Source organism: Triplophysa dalaica, chromosome 16 (genome assembly GCF_015846415.1).
Source record: "Triplophysa dalaica isolate WHDGS20190420 chromosome 16, ASM1584641v1, whole genome shotgun sequence".
Classification (NCBI taxonomy): Eukaryota; Metazoa; Chordata; class Actinopteri; order Cypriniformes; family Nemacheilidae; genus Triplophysa; species Triplophysa dalaica.
In genome coordinates, this window is record NC_079557.1 from 11,680,799 (window position 1) to 11,705,760 (window position 24,962).

The 24,962-nt window shown below is 38.2% G+C and overlaps 1 protein-coding gene across 2 annotated transcripts; it reads left to right on the forward strand.

Annotated features, from left to right (window-relative positions):
• Window positions 1–86: 86 nt before the first annotated feature.
• Window positions 87–24,614, forward strand: arhgef6 (Rac/Cdc42 guanine nucleotide exchange factor (GEF) 6). 2 transcript variants are annotated; one of them, XM_056769005.1, is made up of 22 exons: window positions 87–501; window positions 1,552–1,635; window positions 3,765–3,849; window positions 10,149–10,270; window positions 10,672–10,876; window positions 11,561–11,631; window positions 11,728–11,822; window positions 11,954–12,049; window positions 13,187–13,309; window positions 14,264–14,402; window positions 14,495–14,554; window positions 16,310–16,456; window positions 17,232–17,318; window positions 17,654–17,735; window positions 17,829–17,944; window positions 18,180–18,359; window positions 18,767–18,787; window positions 20,530–20,623; window positions 20,814–20,900; window positions 21,734–21,833; window positions 21,963–22,017; window positions 22,103–24,614. In XM_056769005.1, the coding sequence occupies exons 1-22, from the start codon at window positions 337–339 to the stop codon at window positions 22,223–22,225; spliced, it is 2,337 nt and encodes a 778-aa protein (XP_056624983.1). In that variant the 5' UTR covers window positions 87–336; the 3' UTR covers window positions 22,226–24,614. The 2 variants fall into 2 exon arrangements, with proteins under 2 accessions (XP_056624983.1, XP_056624984.1); XM_056769006.1 differs by lacking the exon at window positions 18,767–18,787.
• The last annotated feature ends 348 nt before the right edge of the window (window positions 24,615–24,962 follow it).

Consider the following 24,962-nt stretch of genomic DNA (forward strand, 5'->3'; position numbering starts at 1 on the left):
TACAGAAATGAAATCTCCACCTCTGTGCTGTTAACTGTGGTTATCAGGGTTTGTCGTCCAACCTCTTCATATGCTTTTTAATTTTACTAAGTCCGTAAAATGACGCCATAAAGACTTGCCAATGTCAATCCCCTTTGTCTTATTAAAATAAAAGAGGCTTTGTATTGGTTGTAAGGCAGACGTCCGCTAAAGGACTTCCTAGTGCGGCTGAATGGTCGTTACAAACCCCGCAGCAAAAGCAGAAGCGCGACGGATGTGGGGAGCATCTAAAGATAAGTACAGAGAATTGGCACAGCACGGGTGCAGTGCAATCTAAAGGCCCATTGAGCCTAAACTATGAACCCAGAGGAGCAGACGGTTACGTGGCTAATAACATTAGGCGTGCTTAATTCCCCTAAAAAGAATATTGCCGATCCAGAGGACTTTTTGAAAACATCTTTGAAGGATGGGGTCGTTCTGTGCAAGCTTATGGAGCGTCTGCTACCTGGACCCATCTTAAAGGTAATCGCTAACACGCGCAGACGTTTATAAATAAAAAGCAACAGTGTACCAAATGCTAACGTTATTCGTCTTTAAATGCGAAGCCGTCAAGTATGCAATGCGACACCGTAGCGTCACTATACGTATCGTCGGATGCTTGTCGAGTTAGTCTTTGTGTTACGTGTCTGTAAATGTACTTTTAAACGTTGGGAAACAACGCCATGAATGCGTTTAGTTTACTGTTTATGTATTCAAGGCGCACGAATAAACCATGATAAAGAACCTAACTTCCTGTTACACGGGGAAAACACTGTTCCGCATTCTTAAGCAAAGCAATTTCTCTTGAATTAATGTGATGCATTTATATGTATTAATTATACCAGGAAATGCATTTCTCCTTTCAGGCTTTTTAAGCCATTTGACTTTACAGATCATACATCATGCATATCTCGAAGGCTAACTGTGTTGAGACCGATGACTTACACGGGGCCTTTTGCCTTAACACACAAGACATGCTTTTTTATGACGTTTTCTACTAAATACATGTTTAGTTAATTCGTGTTGCGCCCGGGGTTTAGTTCGAGGGAGAGCAAACGTGCTTTGATCGATGCCACAACTTTGTAAAAGTTCTCTGTTCTTCGAAGGCCCGTTATGTGCTTTCTTGGTTTGTCCTCCCCTCCGTTTTAATTAAAAGTGGTAGTTTTCAACAAGACATTTATAAGACATGCAGGTAGCCTTAGCGGTCCGATTTAGAGGCTCGTATCGTCACTTCCTCCATAGATCTGTTCCTGGTGCTAAAGGGCCCGATGTGATCTAGAGTAGATACGGGCTGTGTATGTGTGTGAACCAGAACTAAACGCACGCGAAGAAATAGTTTCTCGTTAACTTAGCGGAAGCCGTTTTTAGCATGTGATATTGTGCGGCAGTGGCTCGGTACGCAGTGGCTAATTGTCCGGGTTGACATGTCTGTTTCAAAACCAGATCTTTGGTGATTTTTTTGCGTTGCGGTTGCATCCAAGGCTTTCGGCAAAGTTGAGGTTATTTACATCCTCGCTGTTTCTTTGCTTGCAGTATTCATCTGATCCCCGATGCGAAGCGGACTGCATTGCAAATATTCGGGAGTTTCTGAAAGGATGCCAGTCTCTAAAGGTTGAGGTAAGGTTATTTAACGTTTTTGTTAAGGGTCATGCCTTTGAAAAACATCGTTTGTGCTTGCAGAACTCTTGAGCATAACATACACAGATGAAGATCTTTAAAGTTTAGGTAATCAAGTTTTAGAAGTAAACGAATCCGTTAATAGTTATTTGTATAAGTCGGTGTTTATGTCATGCACGTGGATTTCATTTTAGGCTAGTGGTAATAAACAGACTTTGGTTTTGTGAATGCATGCTTAACCTTAATCATCTTTCTTGTTAAATCTACTTGACAATAACTAGTAATCTAAACTAGTGTTTTGTTGAGTCCTTCCTCACCATTTAAGTGCAGCTGTTCGTTAACAGGGCTATGTTTAAGTATTGCAAGTGGGATTTGATCTTGCATGTCAGTGAACAACATGCTCTTTCACAGGTGCATGTCAGTGTAATAAATTTCATTGATTAACATTAGAAATAGCTGTTGCCCAGCGCCTACAGCAACTCTGGCAGATATGGAAGATCCTTGGTTCAGGCACATTTGTGGAGAAACAGCACTGACATTTTCTGTTTCCATTTACTAAAGTTATGACTATGCGCATGAGATTGGCAAACGTCCCTGAATAAGTGCCATGTTATTACGCTGTGGTTCGGCTTTGTAAGGGTTAGGTAATACATTTGCAAGGGAGATTTCTGTGATGGACTTCAGCATCAAAATATCTTTTTATTGATGAGACTCAATTATGGAAGTTTAAAAGTATGACTACTTCTGAACCACATGTACCCGCTGTTTTTTGAAGCCCTATACTACGATTTCTCCCAGTGGCGGTATGTGGCGAAAATCATTTAGATCGCCACGTCCATGTCATCGTTGGGTTGAAATTACTATGATGTTTCGAGAAACAATGAAAATCTCGCTATTTGCCCTGTATGTTCCAGAGAAATCTCACATTGAGAAGCAGTGTCCAAAGCATTTAATCCGACAGACCTGATTTAGCACTTAAGTTAAATTACCTTAAATATATAACAACATCTGGGTTATAACTTTATCTGTAAAGGGTAATGGAGATCAGAGAGCTTGCATATCAGTTTTGTGATGCTTGAAGCATCGGAATCGGGATCCAAAAATCCTGAGTGGAGCATCCCTACCCTATATCATTATAGAGAGCAGGGCAGCTGATGATAGAAGTATGTAAATGTCCAATCCAATGATCAATCTGTCAGCGTTATTGGTCAAAGTTAATAGTCCCAATATAGCCAATACTAGTTGAATTATCAATTTGGTCGACCTTTATTAGCTGGCATTACAAAAGACAATTCATCTGTCTTTTTACAATAAAAGTATTTAGCTAAGATCTGCATTGAATGCACTGGAAAAGGTCTTCTAGCTGTTTAAATAATTGCTAGTCTTCTGTATAATTTGCGGTGAATGCAGCATTATGAAATTTGACTGGGAGGGTCGCGGCTGTGAGTAGCTGGAACCAGCCCACCGTGTGGTGGTTTTATTTTGAAGAAAGCACTATGCTCTATTAAGACCCAGTAGGCAAGATGTTGATGGAAATCATGTGATTGGACAAAGAATCCAGTCACATAACTTTCACTTCTTCTTTTAAAGCAGCTGGAAACAAGAAGTATCTTACCACAAGCTACAAAGGTTGATAAGAGCTGGCAAAAGTACAGTACATGTATTTTAAATGCAAATATTTGTTATATTAACCTTACAATTGTTTCCTCGCACAGTTGACCTAAAACTGTATGATAATCTGCTGTTTTTAAAAGCACTGAACGATGAGGTTCCTTCTGACAGACGTTGCTTAATAATTCGTTTCATTTCCGCCACTAATGCTGAACAGTGTTTGGACAACACATGGACAGGTGCTGCTTCTTGCATTGCTGTGTAAACTCTCTTATGTTTTATTTAAAATGTGAAACCATACCCTTCGCAAGAAAGAGGATAGCTGTCTGCACCCAATGAGTGACCACATGACAAACAAGCAGACTCTCATGAATGGCCTGCATCTCAAATGTGTGCAAGACATTTTTTGTGGGGTTCTTTCCACAGTGTGTGTGGGAGATGAAAACCTGGTTCTGCTCTGATGTCTGACCTACTTCTGCAGAAATGTTCATGTTTGATTTGGTGTCTTCTCTTCTCAGGGCTTTGAACCAGAGTGCTTATATACTGGGGAGAACTTTGGAAAAGTCCTGTCTACGCTCACAGCAGTAAACATTGCCACTCAAGGTAAACGATAATGTTGGCGACGTGTATTTTCAGGCCTGGTTTCATCTCTGGTCATATCAGAACATCAAGCATCACTTACAATGTTTCCGCTTTAATTCTTTCTATATTGGTGCTTCTTGTAGGCACTCTGTATAATGTCATTTTAATTATCAATATGGTTGTACATTGTTAAGATGAATCATGGTACTGTATGTCCCATCATCTAAAACACTATACAATATATCTAATGTACGCAAATATTTCCAGAGATATAAATGCTAAATAGAAACCTCTCTAGGTCCAACCTCTACTGTCAGACTGGTTGCATTATAGATTAGATGTTAAAATCAGAGTGCTGATTCCAGTGTTTTTGGGTCAGAAGAAGGCAAATCCAGCAGGTTTTCCTTTAGAGCAAGAAAAATACATTTTCCCATTTTTCTTGATCACTTAATGTCTGGGATCTTCACAATCTCTTCAAGATTTTAGGAATGTCTTGTAAAAATATGATGCATGGAAAAAATATATAAAAAATGTAAAGACTAATGTGGTGAATTCATAACAAATTCATATTCATGCTTAAGTAATACATATCTGTGAACTGTGCATATTTATTTTGCATTAATAAAATGTACACATACATGTGTATATTTAGGAAATACTTGCATGTGTATATGAATATTTATATATAATTCAAATAATATATTAATTGCGATTAATGGTTGAACAGCTCTACATTGTGGTATGGTACAACATTTGCTAATACATGAAGTGGTCAAAAAGGTCTTTCGTTTCAGAATTGTTCTCCAAACTCTAGGCATCATACAAAGGATATCTATGTTTACAAGCTTTTTGCATTTCAGGCAATTTATAATCACTCGGTATTATGTTACTGGGGAAATGAGCCATATCTTTCCTGCTGCATGGTCCCTGAAGACATTTAGAAGCAACTGTCCTATTTCCACCCCACAGCATCAGCAGCTTTTTCTCAGTAGATATAATGATTAGATTCCAAAGTGGTCCAGTAAACCGCTTTTAATTCCACTATCAGTTCAAGTTCATTTTTAGAAGTCTGTCAAAATTGACGGCTAGATATCACATGCCCGTGCAGGTTTATCTGTGGTGAAATGCACAGCAGGCCTTTTAATTTACTTGAAGAGTACTGTATGCATGAGATACAAATCACATTTTTGTGACGATTAGGTTGACTGGCCTCTTGTATTCACCCTGTGAGCGTCGAGAGGTCATTTGTTTCGGGCTATGCCTGCATCTGTGTCCTTTAACAGCAGCTGCTCAGAACTACTGGAGGCAGCAGACAGTTGCTGTTTTGCAGGGCCTGTCTGGGCAGCTGACTGCAGCTGCAGAAGTATGCAGAAGCCATGAGGCATGTAGCTACTCTGTTTTTGCTTCCTTATTGTTTTTCCCACAGTCCTTTGAGTCTTTGGGATTCTTTTACCTTTAGAAGAGAGTGTCTTGTATTCGATTAAATTGTCCATCAATCCCACAGGACTCTTTCAAAAGAGTATTGGACACCTGGATTTTCCACCATTTGCTGATTCTATCCTCAAAGGAGTAGTTTACTCAGAATGACAGATTGACTCGCTCTCGATGTTTCACATGAGTTTGATGAAAGAATTAGCATTTTTGGTTGAACCCTTTTTAGAGGGTTCAACCACTCTGATGAATCGGGATTAAAACAAAAAATGTCTCACTCTAAAGTAGCAAGGACATTCCCTCGAATGGCCTTATCTGTATTCTCTGTTGTTTTGGATGTGGAACGTTTGGACCGCTTTCGCACATACTGTGTGTTCAGTGTGGGTGTTTGGAAAAAGCCAGGCATGAAATCCAGCAGACGTGCTGAGCTTGTTGTGTAGACGGTGCAGGCGAGATGAACGCTGTGCGAGTCAGTGACGGGCCCTGGAGGCCTCTGCCAAGCTGAAGATCTGTCATGCCCCGTGTAGAGAAAACCAGGCACCCTGATTACTTTCGACAGCTCTCCTTGTACCTTATCATCCACTGTTATAAAAACATACTTTTTCTATACTAAGTAAATACATGTTTTGTCATGCAATTTTGTTCATGACAGATAGAGAGAGAGAGAGAGAGAGAGAGAGAGAGAGAGAGAGAGAGAGAGAGAGAGAGAGAGAGAGAGAGAGAGAGAAAACAAGGTTATTAGTTAATAAGAAGTAGTTTATGGGTGTTTCTCACTAAAGCTATTAAATGACTTTGATAACTTGGCACACAAGGGGACATGAGAGTAAAGAAATTTGACAGAATTTTGATTAATGGAAACTATTTCTATTAAGCCTGGTTCTGGTTAAACAGGATCACAGATTATGTCCGTGTTCAATGATTTTTTTTATGACACAAATTGTGGGACATGAGCGACCGACTGTAATCTGATGTGAATAGTTGTGCCCAGAGGTGGACAGTAACTTTGTAAATTTACCGCAGTAACATTAACATACTGTACTTAAGTACACTTTTTGAGTATCTGTACTTTACTTGAGTATTATTTTTTCTGAGTACTTGTGACTTTTACTTCGCTGTATACATTGAAAGACAAATATAAGACTTTAAGTCACTTTATTTATGAAAGGTCCAAAAGTAGGAAGTAGTTTCTATGTAGGGGGTTTTCCTGCATGTGCAGTTTTTCTGGCTTGCGATCTGACAGGACCTTTCACTTTTGCCAAGTATTTCAGTTTTATAAAGGTTGCCGTTCTTTGGCTAGCTTTGAATGGCCATTTGGCAGGTTTTTTACGCAAATCTGACAAATCCTGGGATCTTCCCCGCTAAACTAATGTAAATGTCTAAAAAGGCAAATATAACATTAAAAGACGATGTCAACATACATGTCAACATACGCCTTGAGCTACATGACAGAAAAAATGTAACATTTCATGAGATCGTATAGCCAGAGTTAAGGAAGTGTGCGTTCGTGTTAACTTGTGATTTGCTGCTATGTCATTTAAAGCCATTTGGAAAATGAATGATGTTTTTACTGAAACTATAGTTGAAGTATTCCTGCTGCAATAAAAACAATAGAACCCGACCAAAAATATAACAGTAAATGTAATGGGTGTAATGGTTATAATGGGAATTGTATTGTATGGATCCTTGTTGTCTACTTGTTTGTGATGGATTCACTTGGTGGGATGGTAAATCCTATTAGAATAACACCCTGATTTATTCATTGATGTTATTTGCAGTTAAACAACAGTATCCACAAATTGAACATTTTCTCTAAATAGCTGTTAAACCAAAGTAAAGCCACAGTCACAAAAAATTTACCGTACTTTCATTATAGTAGCTATAGTTTATGTTTGTAGTTCAACTATGGAAATACAAATGGCAATAAATCAAACAATAACATGGCTTCTATCCTCTACTGTATACAAGAACCTTACTAAATTGCTGCTAAAACAAAAACCTGCTCTCAATTAGATATAGGCCGATGTGGCAAAGGAGGACAATTGGGCTAAATGATCATACAGGATTATATCTATACTAAACATATATATGCAAAACATAACAAACTCTTAAAGGAGTAGCTCACTTCAAAATTTGCCCCCATTGACTTTCCATAGTAGGACTAAAAATGACTATAGAAAGTAAATGGGGGCAAATTTGGATGTGAATTACTTTTATTCTTCAAATGGAAGTGCTGAAATGCATAGCCGCTGCAAGCAGCACCCTCTGGTGTCGAGAAAGAAAAACTGAGTGTCAACTGACAGTGTCAAAAATAAATAAATAAAGATAAAGACTATTTGCACTAAATCCGCCCACCAATATGTGATTGGAATAGAAACAACACAATTTCGAACAATGACTTCAGTGGCGTAACATGTAAAGTCTATATAGCATAGCACAGGAGATCGGGGTTCTATTCAACCCTCGCTGGAAAAAATCACATTACAGATCATAAAGGACATAAAGAATTAATATTTTTTTCATAAAGTTTAAGGTAAGGTTAGGGCTTTAATATCCCAATAAGTTGGCATCATTTTAATACTTTTTATAAATCTAATGATTTACACCTTGTTATTATTGAATACTGTTTAATGCACAACAATAATGAGTTGCAAATAGTAACGTTATCTACCACTATTTATAAGTATCAATAGCATCTAACTACTATTTCAACTTAAAGGTGCAGTTTGTAAGAATTTTGCAGTAAAATTTCCAAAAACCACTTGGCTAGTGTTATATATTTTTTTCAGCTGAGTACTTACAATATCTCAAATGTTTCCAACTACTCATAAATCGTGGAAAAATTCTATACAGTTACACTGGGCTGTGCAAGTCGCCTATCAATGACGTCATATCTGGGTTACCCTTTGTTACCCCCTTTCATGACGTAGAAACCACATGTCAACAGTGACGTGGACAAATGCGTAAGTAGAGTCTAGCAAGCCACTAGCTTTTTTCGAGCAGTCCCTTATTTATGGACCACAATTATTCGCAACATTTATAAATCTTTACCTCATCCACTAACATGATTTCTCGTTCATGTCTGATTGATGGGCATCAGCGTTGAAGTTGAAGACAATATATCCCATCATTCCACGCTCCTTCACAACGTCACCAAGCTACAGCATTGTTGTTGTTTTGATCGTGCGCCCTCTAGCGGCGGTTTCTACAAACTGTACCTTTAATCCAAAGAAAATACAGCTATTTTCAATCAGTGTAAAAAGGATTGCTGACTTGGCTATTTGTACTCTGTGTAAAATAGACACTCCGTACATGAAAATGTTTGATCACAAATAAACATTATACATTTTATTAATGTGTCTATTCACTAATATCCATTGAAAACATTGATAACGTTACTGTTTTTGTTTTAATAACGTATTTGCTACAATGACAACATAAGTGTCTCATGACGTTAGTGAAGGTAAAGTGTGACGAGCGGTCTTGTCCAAATGGCGCATAAACGAATTTCAGACTTTTTTATTGAAAATGAATGTCCTCATGCAGGACTTCCTCCTCTTCAACCCAGAAAGAAAAGAGACTTTTGCATGCAGGCCAGCAGTAATGTAAGGCAGTTATTTATTTTTTTATTTGAGATTGTGGCTTGTTCTACAGGCAAAATGTGTAATGTTACAGGTTGATTTCTGTGTGCTGTCAACGTGCAGCATGCAGTTGTGTTTAATGGTGTGACTGGTTTGCCCAGGGTTTATTATAGGTTGATGTGCTGCCGCCGCGCAGCTAGTTTCGTACAACAGATTGTGCTTTGACTATAGGCATACGCATAACATGCATTTATGTGTTTGTTTTATGATGTAATCTATGATCAAACTGGCATCCTTCTTTATTCTCGGCAGCAACTAATTTTTGCCTCCGTTATTTATTAACACTAACTTAAGCGGCTCGCCCATGGCACAGTCATGGCAAAAAAAATTCACAGTACTTACATTTAGTCATTTAGCTGACGCTTTTATCCAGGGCGACTTACAAAGGGTTCAGGGAGCAATAAGCGAATATCTCATTCGGAGCAATAATACAATAGGTGCTAATACAAAGTTACTAGTTACAACAATAGCTAGACCACCACTACCTGTTGATTGCAAGACCACTACCTAGAGTTTTTTTTATTATGATGATGATGAGTACCCCCTGCTCAAAATACGTTGTCATTCAGTGTTAATAATTTTGATTGGAAATAAGTGAAATTTGTATCTGGTGTCAGTGTTAAAGATATGCCTTACAATGAAGAAACAAACATATGATTATTAGCAGCTCAAAAAATTACGAGGATTAAATGCATAAAGCACAGCATGACACTGTGTTATTAGTTTGTGCATGGCAGGTTATATGGACACTTATGATTCATGTTCTGCGAAACATAGTGTGAAATTAAATCGTATGGTATGACAGTAATTTGCAAGTCAATGTGTGCAAAAACAGACAATATGTAGATTTCAACAGCACTCAGAATGCATTAAATGCATGACCACCACTCATGTTGTAGGTTTTTCACAAGAAACAGGCTGAACTGAAATTCAAATAGACCACAGTCAAAAATCTAATTTTGCACAATTAACATTCACACTTATATTTAGCAGAGACTTTTATTCAAAGCAACCTGCAAGAGTGTGAAAAAAAATGAAGCATTTCATCATAGGGAGGCTGTAATTCAAGAAGTGCCATAACCAGTTACCAGGTTTCGACAATGCTAGATAATACCTGTGAGAGAGTTAATGTGTTTCTGTCTAGTATTCGCAGACAATTTTTGAGTAGAGAAGTTATTGATAAAAGCTTTCAGGCAAATTCTGGGCTTCTTTACTTTTTTAAACTACTCTTTATTTTCTTCTCATGTCCAGATTGTACCCCTAAAAGATCATGTTCCCAGTCCAGCACATCTGCTCCTAGCTTGTCCACCGTCTCACAAGCTGTTCCTACCTCACAGTCCAGCAGGCACCTGCGGAGGCAATCAAAAGCAGTGGTAAGACATCTGAACAGTGCCACGGATGAATTTAGTCAGCATGACAGGATACGTGGGTCTACACCGCATGCACATAGTTTTGTGTGCCAGATTTTAAATAGCGTACATATCAAAGAAACCAACCTAATCCTAACCTAACAAGTAAACACAGAAATAAACCCTAGTGATAAAAACAATGGTAACCTGTTGCAACACGTTTGCATATAAATGTTTTAGATTGTGATTGAAATTCACCGCTCCGTTGTGAATGCCATTTTCCCCCTAGATCACTCAGATTATGACAATATGTTTGTCGTCGCTGTGAATGGACATTTTACGTTTGTATGGCAAATGTTTTGAAGCTTTTCTCTGTCAAAGATCTGTGCTCCTGGGTGACTACATACATTTTCAACCTTTTTCAGGAAATGTCGGAGAATGGAGGTGGTGGGCATCTGCTGGTAAAGGCACGCTTCAATTTTAAACAGAACAATGAGGACGAGCTCTCTTTCAACAAGGGTGATCTCATCCACGTCACACGGCAGGAGGATGGTGGATGGTGGGAGGGAAACCTTAATGGCAAGACCGGCTGGTTCCCTAGCAACTATGTACGAGAGGTCAAGCCATGCGGTGAGTGGGCAATCCGAGAGATCGACTTACATGTAAGCATAGTTAAAAAATGTTTCGTCCTGATAAGCATTATGAAGAGATGTCATAGCACAAATGTGATACTTGTTAACAAATATGATACTTGTAGTCTAGCTTTACTGTTAAGAGAGACAGTTGCCTTTTTCAGGGAAGTGTGTTTTTCACAGTGTTTAATATGGCAAATGTTTAAACAGAAGTGTTGCCAGATCTTAAAATAGAAAACAAGCCCAAAATGAATAGAGATAAAGTGCGTTTTATAAAGAAAACAAATATTTTTGCTTTATTAACTTCCTATAAGATCTCATGAGGTGAAACAAAACAATACCCAAAAAAACACAAATTGGCATACCAACTAGGCGATGTCAGCTGAGTCTCTTCACAACCTGATACTAAGTGGTTTAAATATATTTATATCATAAAATGTTCGTACTACATTCAGTCATACAGAAGCACACTTCTCAAAACACTGGTCCTTAGATTTTACTGCTGATTTTACATGTCTATTGGAGCATAATCTTAACCAATATGTCATAAATTTTTATATTTTGCTTTCTCAGAAAAATAGGAACTGTGCTTGCATGAAAGATGCCTCCCCCGGGGGGACTTTGTGCAGTACACATACAGTTATTATTTTCTTCTCAAAAATTGTATCTTTCTTTTATCCAGATAAGCCCATGTCTCCAAAGGCGATGAAAGGATTTGATGTCCCTCAGCTAACTAAAAATTATTATAGCGTGGTGAGTTGTTTTACATACTTCACCCGTCATCTAAAGGAATCATTTTTCAGGAAGACCTTCTCATATTTTTGTGCTGTCCGCGTCTTTGTTTCTCAGGTCGTTCAAGACATTTTGGAGCATGAGAGAGAGTTTGTCAAAGAACTTCAAACGTTACTTGGCTGTTACCTGCGCCCCCTAGCGGCTGGCGACAAGTAATGAAAAAAGCATATGTTACCATGGTTACAGAGTCCTTTTGATAGCAAAGTCATATGACATTTTAGAAAAGTGGGTCGGTCAATGAAAACCCTTGCACACAATGATTTTTCTGTGGCTTTTTCTGCAGGCTGTCTAACACCGACTGTTCCAGCCTGAATGGGAATTTAGAGGACATCCTTTCTTTCCAGCAGGGCTTGTGTCTTGCGTTGGAAGAGTGCTCCAAGTAAGAGCTGTATTTTAGCCTGTAAAGAGATTTTTACACTACACTTAAGCCTGGATTAATGGCTTCTTAAAGGCAGTTATAACCTCCGGTTTAAGCATTGTTTTAGACTGGTACTTTCATTTGGTTATGAGAGGTTATCATTGCTTTTGCTGTGAACAAGATGCACGGAATGAAACGGTGAAGATGTGGACTGTAATGGCAGGTTGTATGGCAAACGTAAACCAATAATAAACCGCCTCAGTACTTGAATGTTAGTTATTTAAATGTTCATGCACTTTGTACAGTCACAAAAACATTCACACTTAGTTTCAGCATCTCGAACAGGAAAACAGTAACAAGTTAAAAATGTTTGAACATGAATGCAAAGTGCAAACACATTAACTGAAGTTCTGAGCATGTAGTATTGTTGTTTCTACATGTTAGAAGTCTCGAAACATCCAGAACAGATAGACCGTGCAATCGTTTACATACATTAACAGATTATAATATTGATTACATGAATATGCAAAAAAGAATGTTAATCTAGGGGTTTACAAATGCAGTAAATATGCAGTATACTGTATATGGAAGTCAGGTCAGTTTTATCTCAGTTTATATAATGTAAATTAGGCGTGAACTATCCCTTTAAAGGTCAAATGAAATTGAGAAATGAACGAAAATCATATACATACACATGCGTATTTATATACGTACATATGTACACACATATCATAGGCATGATATAATACTTTATAGGGAACAAAACACATTGCCAGTCTTGCAAAAGATGAGCTAGATATGATCAATAAGAGAATTTGCAATGATTTCATGGATTGCACAAACATGAAAAAATTAAAGGACAGTATAGTGTGTGAAGGTGATAGTTCATCCAAAAACAATGATGACTTGATGACAAATAATAAGAACATTTTTATTTTGTGGTGAACAATGCCTTAATAATGCTGAACTCATTGTTTGGGTTTCACAGCACCATTTGGTGGTGCCTTCAGTCATTTGTAACTTGTCTGAAAATGTCTCCACAGTTTAAGTAATTTGCCTTGTTTTACATTGTAAAACAAACCTTTATAAAGCTTATTGACATAATGAACAGAAGAAAATAATGAATCAATCTGTGCACCTCTTTTGTGCTCTCTGTAGGATGTCAGAGGGCCAGCAGCGGATTGCAGGCTGTTATTTAAACCTGATGTGTCAGATCCGAACGCTCTACTTGTCTTACTGCTCCAGTCATCCATCTGCAGTATGTGTTCTTACTGATCACAGGTCAGTGTCCATACAGCCAATGGCAGGAGTTTGGGGCAGGGCCAAACGGTTAATGAGCAATGACATGCTAATGATAGGGTGGGAGTGTTTGGAGTGCAGAGTTTTCTGTAATATAAAATGTAACCACTAGGTGTCTCTGTTACGCTTTGCTTCTCTTATGGTTTATTGTGTTGACTAAACCAAAAGTTCCCCTGGCAAGTTTCCGTTTTAAGTTCTTTTTTCAAGCACATTTTACAAACTTCCTGTATGAGCTTCATAAAGGTTTCTGACTGTTAGTTTTCTCCTTCCATCTCAAAATGCTCCACGACATAAGGAGGGAGTGAAAAGGCAAGACTCTCGCAGGAAGTAGCTAACCCAACAGGATATCTATAGCTGTGGTTATGCTGATGGAGGCAGAACTCACACTTTTGATTTCATTGCTTGCTTACTTGCATATCATCCTGCAACCTTTTGCAGCACTTTCCATCATGTAGTCTATGTGTTTAGATGATTCATCTTTAGTCTTATCGCAATTTGGCATCTAGTGATGCACACTTCACTCTCATTCTGTCATTTTCCCCAGCTATTGTTATGGTTTTAAGAAGTTATTGTTGACATGCTGGAAATTGACTAAATACCAGTTTTCGAAATTAACTGTGTTATATGCGTATCGTTTTCTGATATACTTAATCACGCTTTTAAATCTTAAGATGGGCACATTATTTCCCTTTTATTATTGTCTGGCAACAGAAGAAGCTCTTATTCTTAATATTTAATACACTGCAGTTGACCTTACTGGAGTTTAATACATTTTAAATTCTGTTTAATTCAGTAAATCATTCTTGGGTAAAAAGGCCTTCAATAGCAAAATGTAGGCCAACAAGGCCAAAATATTTAGACTTTCCCTGGTGTTTTTGTGAAAACGCAAAAAAATCTATTTCATTGAAAAATGTTTTTCATTATCATCATGTGCAGTGAGGAGCTTGACAAGTTTATGGAAAGCCAGGGCGCCACAGCTCCTGGTATCTTGACACTGACCACTAGCCTGAGTAAACCCTTCATGAGACTGGACAAATACCCCACCCTGCTTCAGGAGCTCGAGAGACATGTGGAGGTAACAGCAAGACACCAAACTCACATACAGTTGTATAGCCGGAGTGTTTTAATAACTGTTTTTCAATGACCTCTTTTCTTTCGTATTTTTAGGAAGCCCACCCAGATTACGGCGACGTTCTGAAAGCAACAAGTGTTTTTAAAAATCTTGTGGTATGTTAAAGCTCTTAATAAATATTTAAGGCAAATATTATATTTATCTGCTGTCCTTCTGGAACCTTGTATCTTCATCGTGATTTTTTGCCATAAATCATTATTATTAGTCATTGGGTTTTGCAAATCGCTTGCCAATAAAAAGTATTAAAAAGTGTTTGACAACTTTCACAAATCCATTTAATCATTTAAAAAGTACAATGTTCTTTCCTTGTGCTGAAAAACAGCGAGTTTGGACATGCAAGTTCTCAAAACGACGGCAACGATTTGCTACCTAAGAGTTCAGCCTGGAGCATCTATGACATTTAAGAAACATTTGTCATTTCGTTCTGTCGTTTCTTAGTTTTGACCAAAACCGAAAAGTTTTCTGCCCTGGGGCAAAAAACCTTTGGTGTGTTTTCTCTTTAATTCCCTTATACTCGCATGACTTAACCACACAGCCGGTTCACTGCACTTTACAGCGGAGGAGATCTGTTACCTGAAATGTAAAGGTTAAGGTGTGTTTCTGTCAGATGTGCTCTAAATAAAGACAGGAATGGATGAGTCATTCTACAGACAGAGACCTCACAGTTCAAATGTTTCTTCAGCTCAGACAATTATAGTATTGTAGAACGAAGTTTCTTTAGTAGTGTTGTGTGGAACGTTTTGATGTGCTGTTTTCTGTCAGGTAAGGGAGAGTCCCAGTATCTCGGTTAAGAAGTGCATGCATCATTTAGATTTGGTGTTCCCCCGTGTCTATTTATTCTCAATGGGAGTTGCCAAAAAAAGTTGCCATGCATGCTATTTTCAGTCTTTTTGGTAAGAAAGTGTCAGCCTGGAAAAATGTCTTGAAAAAACTGCAGTTTGTTGTGTTTATTGATGTTTCTGTGTATTATTACGCATGCTTTTATGCTTATTTTGACAGTAGATTTTAAACTTAAAGCCCACACATACCCCAATTGATTAACAATACATTTTTATTGATCGCAGTAACCGGAAAAAAAAGAATTTTAATTAAAAAAAAATCCGAATTTATTATGTATTAAATATGTAAGGGATAATCCACAGCTAGCCGGATTTTAGTGCACTCTGCAGAGGGAACCACCTGACGCAAAGGCCTCCACTTTGTGCATTAAAATCCTTTAATGCACGGCTAGCCATGGATTATCCCGCTTATCCTATGGTCATTTGCCAAGTTAAAGCTGTTCTTGATGTTTACATTGTAATTTTTTATCAGACAGGTGAAAATGTTGATCAAACTGACTGGAACCAAAGTCCTTTACTTAAAGTCGTGCCACTCGGCGACCATGTTTGCAGAGCTTTGGGCAGCTATTTACATCATTGCAAGTCGACAGTCCAATTTTACTTGAATGGGGGAAGGCAGATATTTCTAAAATCACTGGCAAAAATCCCAATTAAACATCATAATTCCGTGCATCTTGTTAATATTAATATCTTTGCTAGAACTACCTGTGTATTAAACTGTTTTAATGCAGACTTTCCAGCCAATCAGAATCGAGTAAATGAACACATCATGGTATAACATAATGTATGCTACATCATTTTCTGTACATTGATGTTTGTATGTATTCAATTCTTTAGATTAAATGTCTTACATTATCTGGTGTAGCAATTTGTATTTTTTGTATCTTAAAATGATTGTCCCCTTATTTAGTAGAATTTTCAGTAAGTCAAACTTTTGGCTTTTCCATGACTCATTCAATAACATGCACGTTACCACATGTTTTATCAATTATCAAACCTTGTTTGTTTTAGACTCAGTGCCAAGATCTGCGCAAAAGAAAGAACCTGGAGTTGCAGATCTTGTCAGAACCAGTGCGAGGCTGGGATGGCGAGAGCATGAAGTCACTGGGTCAGGTGGTCTACATGTCACAGGTCCACATGCAGAGCAGCTCAAGCGAGGTGAGGAAGAGGGTGCGAACCCAGAAGTGTCACTGTAGGGCCCATCCTCACGTGTGAATTTCACAGCTGCGTGGTTACCTTGCTGTTTATTTACACCAAATTTTGGTTGCATTTATAAAAGCAAACTGTGTGAAGATTGTTGCGCCGAACCAAGTTTTCCATGCATGCCTGCCGGCCCTTTTTAGTGCAATGGTCAGATACACGTACTCATTTCTGAGATTTTGTTGTGTGTTTGAGCCTACGAACGGAAAATTCAAATGTGAAATTTGTTCAAAGCCCCTGCAAAGTTGTTCATCTGTGGTCGCCGAATGCATTATAGCCTTATAAGTAAACCCCCTCAAAATCTAATGATCTGTTTAATGGAAAGTCCACAGTTCCCTGATAAAGTCACGAGGGGGTTAGTTGAAGGAAAACAAGTAGGTTGAGCAAAATAGCATTTTATTTCCTGTTATACTTCCATTACTGCTGAATATATCCCCTTTCTCTTTCTCTCCTTTGCTTAGCTGAAATATATCTTGGTTTGCTAAAGACGAGGTATGATATGTGTTGATCATAGGTAACTGCTATAGCAATTACACCGATCGCCATATTAGAGCAGTACACAAATCCAAACCTTGTTTGACGTAGAGACATTTGATGTGTGTGTTTGATGTGTAAGGGTTCTGTTATTGCATTTTTTGTCATGTGCATTGTTATAGATGTGATCATTTAAATGTAGCAGTAAAATACATGTTTACTATGCATGTGTTGTAATGTTCATGGTTTTTTTTTTTAGGAAAAAGAAGAAAGGTACTTCATGCTGTTTCCTAATGTGATAGTCATGTTGTCTGCCAGCCCGAGAATGAGCGGCTTTATCTACCAGGTGAACACATTCACTTTAACACAGATGCTGCGGAAACTTCATATCTCCATATTTTTATAAATCTTATTTGTTGACCCTTTTCTTTGTTTGTGGGTTTCGCAAACCAATGAAAAGTGTTAAAAAGTCAACTTTGAAAAAGTGTTTAATTTAATTTTCATTTCCTGAAAAGGAGAGGTTTCGTAAAGCTTAGGTTTCTGCCCAACAGGAAGGATATGTTTTTCATTATCAAAGACGTTTCTTTGTGTTTAAAAAGTTAGACGACAAACAGCATCTTTATTTAGAAAAAAAGAAGCAAGAACCGGACCTTCATTTGTTGTCTGACTTTTTTTTGATAGGGACGGCTTTCGTTGACCGGAACCACATTAACCAAACAGCCGGAGGATACAGAAACGGGCTACTTTGCCTTTGAGATCACAGGTTTGTGTCAGACCACACAAACTAAGGAATCCTTTACACATGCTCAAGCTTTTCACTCATGTGGATGATAATGTTGTTTGATTTTGTTTTCAGGAGGGACGTTAGATCGCATCACAGTGTTCTGCTGTAGTTCACAGGAACTGCAGGAGTGGTTAGAACATCTTCATGCTTACACCAAGGAAGGAAGCCCAGTAGGCACAATACAGAAGGTAACCGGTCACATACGACACAAAACATATGCATTGCGTTTATAAAATGTAATGAAGGTTCTTACAATGCCTTATGGGATTGCTCTATCAATGTTGCAATTAAGATACAGCTTTGTATACGAATCCTCAAAAACAAACCTACGAAGGCAGCTCACTACGATTCGAAACAGAGATAACAAGTTACATAGTGCACTTCTGCTTTTGAAACTTGTTTACTGTGTTTTGTTCTTGGCAGAACGTTGAGGGTAAGTCTACCACCACGCCTGGTGCGGCATCCCACCACTTGCCCGGTTTCGGTGCTCCTGTGGCTAACCGAGGCCCCCTCGAACCCCCCAAGATCACTAAGCCATGGTCCTTAAGCTGTCTGAGGCCAGCGCCGCCCCTCAAACCTTCGGCTGCTCTGGGCTATAAAGAGGTAACAGTCATCTCATGCAGAATGGAAAACAGTCATAAGAGTTGTGAGTGGGAGCGTAATTTACCTCTGACTGCTCTTGGTGGTCCTGACAGGAAACATATGCACACACCGAGATGTTGTGATGAATTTCTCAGTAAGCTGGTTGGTTTGCCCTCTGCACAATGTTGTGTTGGTGGCGGCGTTGAGATTTTGTAATCCCAGAGCACAGTAGTTCAAACTACCCAAAGGTCACTTTTGTTATAACGTGCACTGTGTTTTTATGAGTTTTTGCTAGATGTTTTAGCTATATGCTCTCTCATAAAATGCATGTGTATAGACTTCTGTTTCCCTCACTGTTTTCTCCACCATATTCCCGTTTCTATATTCTCACACACATCTTCATCTCTCTCCATTTTCTGCTTCTTTAGAGGATGTCTTATATCCTGAAGGTAAGAGGAGTCATGAGTGTTTTGTGTGTGTGCGTGACAGTGTCTGTGTGCTTGGCTAGCCCTGGTGTCGCTCGCTGTATCCATGCTTGTCTTTACTCTAACACCCTCTCCAGTTTTTCTCTCTCTTTCGGTCTGTGACACGCGGCTCGTTTCCGGTGTATTTTTGTTCTCAAATTTTTTTCATCTTCTAAAATCAAGATACCCACAACAGCGATCAGCCCCTTTCCTGCATGAAGAACGTGCTTGAGTTGCAACACTTATAATAAAGTCTATATGTACATATGCATTAATAACTATTAAAAAGGAGAATAGCAATGGTAATGAATATAATTGAAGAAAAACCTCTTTGCAGAAGTAAACCATCTTTACAGCAATATAAACAGACAAGAAATCTTCCTAAAAATGTACTGTGGTTGACCATACGGAAAATGAACTCAATTATAAACAGATAAAGATTTTTGATGAATTTATTAGGAATTAGAGGATGTTTACAAAACGACAATGTACTAAAATCGGAAATGTTTTTCACTTTGCGTCTTAAGTATTGCATAAAGATGACACAGTTGTCAAAGCGATCACTGTTCACACGGATGTTATATAAAAAAAAACACCCCCATAATTATTCAAATTAAAAGGTCAAATTGAGATTTCATAAGTAAAGACTGCATAGGAACAATGTTTGGTTGCTTGCTTTTACTTTATTTTATCTTTGTCAACTTGTGTTTTTATTCACTTTTGCTTCAGATAGTTCATCTAAAACCTAGAATGACTTTGCACAAAGCATGTAAGAATTGTTTGTAACCGCACAGCAATAATATATTGGTCAATGAGCTACATATGTTGTTTACTGATTTTTGTTCATGCAGAATCTTACTTTTAAACCTTGACTTGCTTTGCTGTTATTCTGTCAAACCTGTGCCATACTTAAACATTAAAGCCATTAAAGGGATACTCCACCCACACATTTAAACATCCTTTACTCACCTTCGAGTTGTTCCAAATCTGTATAACTTTCTTTGTTCTGATGAAGACAGAGAACGATATTAGTAAGAATGCTTATAAACAAACAGATCTTGCCCCCCATTGATTCCCATAGAGTAAGAAAAATCTGTTAAACAAAAGAAGACATTTTGAAGAATGGAAGTCAATGAGTGGCAAATATTGTCTGGTCATATACATTCTTCCAAATATCTTTTTTTGGTAAAATGACGAGAAAGATATTTTTAAATGATGACAGAATTTTCATTATTTGGTGAAGTATCCCTTTAAGATGATTCCTAACATTGCAGCGCCATAATCGTGTTTTCATCAGTGACAGACATTACATATTACATTTCATGAAAGTTGACCTTTAAACATTGAAGTTGAGGAGCTGTATAAAAACGCTGGATGAAGCTTTCAAGCCAGAGGTACTTTATAAATGACTCACTGTGTTTGTTATTAATAGACCACAAAGGTGATGAGAATCCTGTGAAGCTACTGTATTAAAGTCAAGGAATGACTCAGACTGAAATAATTGGTTCCCCAACAGTAAACATCCCTCAACTGCAAATGTTTTTTATTTAGAAGTCCCTGCAGTTAAATTATCCCGTTATGGCGTCACAATTTATGTAAGCTACTATTCATTGCTGTAATTTCTTGCCATGCTCACTTGGGATTCAGACACAAATGAAGGTTTGCAGGTTAGTTTTATTATGAGCTCAGCGAACACTTACATCATTAACATCACACTGTTTCCTCAGGACTCCAGCAAAAGCCCCAGACCCATCAAAAAGTTTCTCCCCAGGAAAAAAACTGAGAGAAAACATTCAGAAGATGAATTTCTGCTTAGAAAAAGTAGGTACACTCTTCACAAAACTAAGAAGTCTTGAACTATGTGCTATTCCTGTAGATCAACTGTTGCTATAGTTCTGGTGCTAACAACACTAGGTCATTGGTTCAGTTCTCAGGGAATACATTATGAATCTTGAAATATTAATACATGCATGCTGATGTTCTCTGAATACTTTGTTTCTATGATGGATAGGCACAGCTGCTCTTGAGGAGGATGCCCAGATACTCAAAGTGATTGAGGCTTACTGCACTGGAGCTAGTGTTCACCAGACCACCACAGGTGAGATCTGCCCACCATACGTACTCGAGTAAAACCCCTCTAGCACAAATGATCCAGAATGCAGCTTCACGTCTAGTTTTCAATCAGCCTAAAAGAACCCATGTAGCGCCCCTCCTGATTTCACTTCACTGGTTGCCAGTTGTGGGCCGCATACCATGGCCTTCAGAAACATATCGGCAAATTCGCACATTTACCTTAACTCACTGCTCCAGGTCTTCATCCCCTCCCGTCATCTTCGGTCTGAAAATGAGCGAAGCATGGTTGTTCCATCACAGAGAAGCACCAAATCGCTTGCAAAACCCTTTACTCATTCAGTTCCCTGTGGTGGAATGAACTGCCAGCCTCCACACCAACTGCAGCATCCTTCACAACTTTCAAAAACCAGCTCAAAACATACCTGTTCCGTATTTATTTGACTAAACATACATATAATAGATTACTTGCGAGCTGCCTTTAAAGCAATTTCTGTCATCATCAACTCACCCTCTTGCCATTTCAAACCTGTATGACTGTTTCTTCTGCAGAACACAAAAGAAGATATTTTGAAGAATGTTGGTAACCAAACAACAACGGTATTCTTTGACTTGCATTGGTTGTCCATACAATAGAAGTGAATGAGGTACCGCTGTTGTTCAGTTACCAACATTTCTTAATTTTTATTTTGCGTTTTGCAAAAGAAAAAGTCATACAGGTTTGAAATGACAAGAGAATTTGAGTTTTTGGGTGAACTATCCCTTTAAGACTGTTTGTGTGCTCTCAAGGTAGCCATCAAAGATGGTGGATGAAGATTTTTGGTACGGAGGCACAGTCTTATCTTTAATATGTTTACGCAGCTGTTCGTAAGGAATGTATCCCTCAAGTCCTGCTGCCAGATGAAGAGAAGATCATTATTGAAGAGATGAAGAGCAATGGACAGACAGTCATTGAAGAGAAGTAAGTTTAGTAGACAGCAGTGCTTCAAGACATAGTCGACCTGAGAAGAATAAGCATTTGTTAAGTTTAATGTTTGTGAACGAGTATTTGTGCTGAGATTTTTTAAAACACGATTTGTTTTTTAACCAGAAGTCTTGTTGATGCAGTTTATGCTTTAAAAGATGAGGTCCATGAATTAAAAAAGGTACAGTTTTTATATATATTTCCGCTTTGTGATGTCTTTTTCTACAACTGTCATTGTTACATGTTACTTTTGCTCGTGAATCTAGGAGAATAAATGGATGAAACAGTGTCTGGAAGAGGAACAGAAGTCCCGGAAGGAGCTGGAGCGTGTGGTCAGGAAGTTGGCTAAGCAGAAGAACGACTGTCCGTGGGAAGAAGCAGGCCACTAAACAACACTGTGGACATTCTCCAATTTTCCTTTGCCATGTATGTGTTTCTGTGTCTGTCTGTGTTTGTTTTTTTATTATGTGTTTTTCACCGACCTCCACACTGATCAACATTTTTTGGAAAGTCGCCAAGTCTGGGATTTTCTGCTGTTACTCCATCCTAAAAAAAATGGTTTAGAGATGCGATGATCATTTCAACTCTGTCATTTCTGCCGATGCGGATAATTATCACTGTGTCGTTTGCTTCAAGCTCCTGTGATGTGATCTGTACAAACCAGCTATGGACGATGTGAAAAAAAAAGTTTTACAGATTAATGTTGTGGATGAGGAACACCTCAGGAAACTGATGGATTTCTATCCTTCGGTTAGCCGGTCATCGTGTAACATAAGCACTCCAAGATACACAGTTGGGACAGAACGATGGATCCTCTTCTTTTCAAATGACTGTTACTGTTTTCAGTCGTGGACTTCGGTGTGTCATCTGCTAAACGATAAAGCGAAATATGTTCAGCCCATGAACAGCGTTCCAACATGTGCTGTACTTGCACAACTGAAATATATTACATGAAAGACATAGGAGTGATGGAGAAGGTATTTGGACTTTGTCAAGTATTACACAAAATCTGTCCCGTTTCTGCTTTTATAATGTGAAAAAGGTTCTCATGCTCGAGGATCTTTTAGGTGGACACTTTTGTGCACATGAACGACATGAGATGCCCTATTAGCCATCTTGCAGTTTTAAATTTTTATCATTTTCTTTATGAGCTTCATTGCACCGCTGCAGGTTGAGCTTTAACGTATTTAAATCACTGTGTTACCCAAACAATCACTCACATCAGCAATTGGTGTACAGTATTTCTAAAACAGCCATTGTGTGTCACATTATCATGCTTTGATAATCATTCTCATACTAGTCTAAAGCTATCAGGGATATAATTGTCAGAAATATTGTCACATTTATAATACTTCACTAACACGAGACATCATGTATGTATATCATATATACTTGCATACGGTATAAATTATGTAAATATCATAGGTACTATGACAAAAGAACCATATAAAGCTTTTATAACAAAAATACAGTACGAAATGTCAACCTCCTTTTTCAGAGGCTTGAAACTATTTCATATATATCTTGAACCAAAAAGAAATCCAGATTCGTGGTAGGCCCTTTTAGGACTCCTGATTGGTAAAAAGTGTTTAAAGAGAAACATAAAGAACTATAGGCACTGATATATTTGTTCCTCGCTTCATATTAGCATGAGAAATGGAGACGGATCCCGGTTTTTGTTTTTTATTATTTGCAGGAGGTGCATTGCTATGTGTTTTGTATTTACTCATTCCCAGTGTGGCACAGCCATGTCTGTCTCTTCTTTTCTTGAATTCTTGCCAGGATTGGAATGGTTTATGTTCATTGCGTGAGTCATAAAAAGACAGGTTACACAAATCACATGTTTCAAGACCTAAACCCTTTTATCTATTCATTACCGGTGTAACATGAATGTGACTTTCGCGGTTTTAGCTGTAAATCAGAGGAACGAGTTTATTTTAACATAGAGGAGAAATGCATTCAAAGAGCCATAGTGAGAAGAACTGGGGGTTGAGTTTTTATTTTGTTCCTTTTGAAGCCCACAGTGTTCACCTGGTGAAGAAGCAATGGTGATTCAATTCAATAGAAGACTGTTGTTACAATTACTGTGCATTCTTTACAGAGCCGGTTCTTCCGGAAGGAGTATACTGTATAAAAATACTTCAGATTAGGCAATAAGATGTGCTCTGCGGTGCACAATATAATGCTGTTACTGTGGTACTGTGTGTAGTTCTGTTTGTTTGTGTGTGTTTGTTTCAGAATTGTTTTACAACAAGTAAACTTGCATGCCATGCATTACACATAGCCTTAAATATTATTTCAAAGTGTTAACCCCAATAGACTGTGTTGCTGTTATTTTGCAAATTCCTGAGTTTTTAAAAAAACTGTCTAAAAATATTACAACAGCGTGTTTATCCAGATGATCTATGTGTATTTGTAAGTATAACGTAGAATGTGGCGGGTTGAAGTGATCGGTAGCGTGTGTAATTTGATTGTTCGCAGCTGGACGTGGCTGCCGGTCTCTATTGAAAGGTGCTTCAAATCCACTGTGTTCTTCAAATGAATGTGTCAGGAAAAGAACTGACTACCTGATATCCCTAGCACTTTCAGATCACAAGCGATGGCTGAAAAACGTTCATGTCTGGTTGGTTTTCGAGTCCATGAGTTTTATTTTTTGAGGAGCTGATCTATGCAATATGTGTGCTTATATATAATTTTTTTTAGTGCTTGTGTTCTCATTTTGCCGGCATTTCAATAAGGAATTGTTTTAATAATAAAATAACATTGTAATTCTGTTTGCCTGCTTGATTCTCTGTGGGTTTTATTATGACATGAAGGTTTGTGGTCCCTATTGTGGATCAGAGGTGAAGATTGTGAAATTCCACCTAGTCTGTAATCATAATCTAGACCGAGGTCTGCATTTGTTTCGTGGTAGTCTTGTGGGAGGGGCAGATTTTCAACAAACCAATGGCAGGTGTGCAGGGAACCTAGCATGAGAACTTCCTGTAAGCAGAGGCAGCAGCGTGGCTCTGAAATGAACACGTGTTTGTCAATTCAAACTCAGTCTTTCCATGGAGGAGGACGCCGTGTAGTGAAAACGGTGCTTGTGCTATTGTAGTTGGTTTTAAATAGAAGGGGAAAACTGAG

Bases quoted from the DNA above. Each gene is read 5' to 3' on its own strand.
- arhgef6 (XM_056769005.1), top strand. From the start codon at position 337: ATGAACCCAGAGGAGCAGACGGTTACGTGGCTAATAACATTAGGCGTG. The intron at 10,877-11,560 runs GTGAGTGGGCAA...TCTTTTATCCAG, and splicing joins ACGAGAGGTCAAGCCATGCG to ATAAGCCCATGTCTCCAAAG. The intron at 14,403-14,494 runs GTAACAGCAAGA...TCGTATTTTTAG, and splicing joins AGCTCGAGAGACATGTGGAG to GAAGCCCACCCAGATTACGG.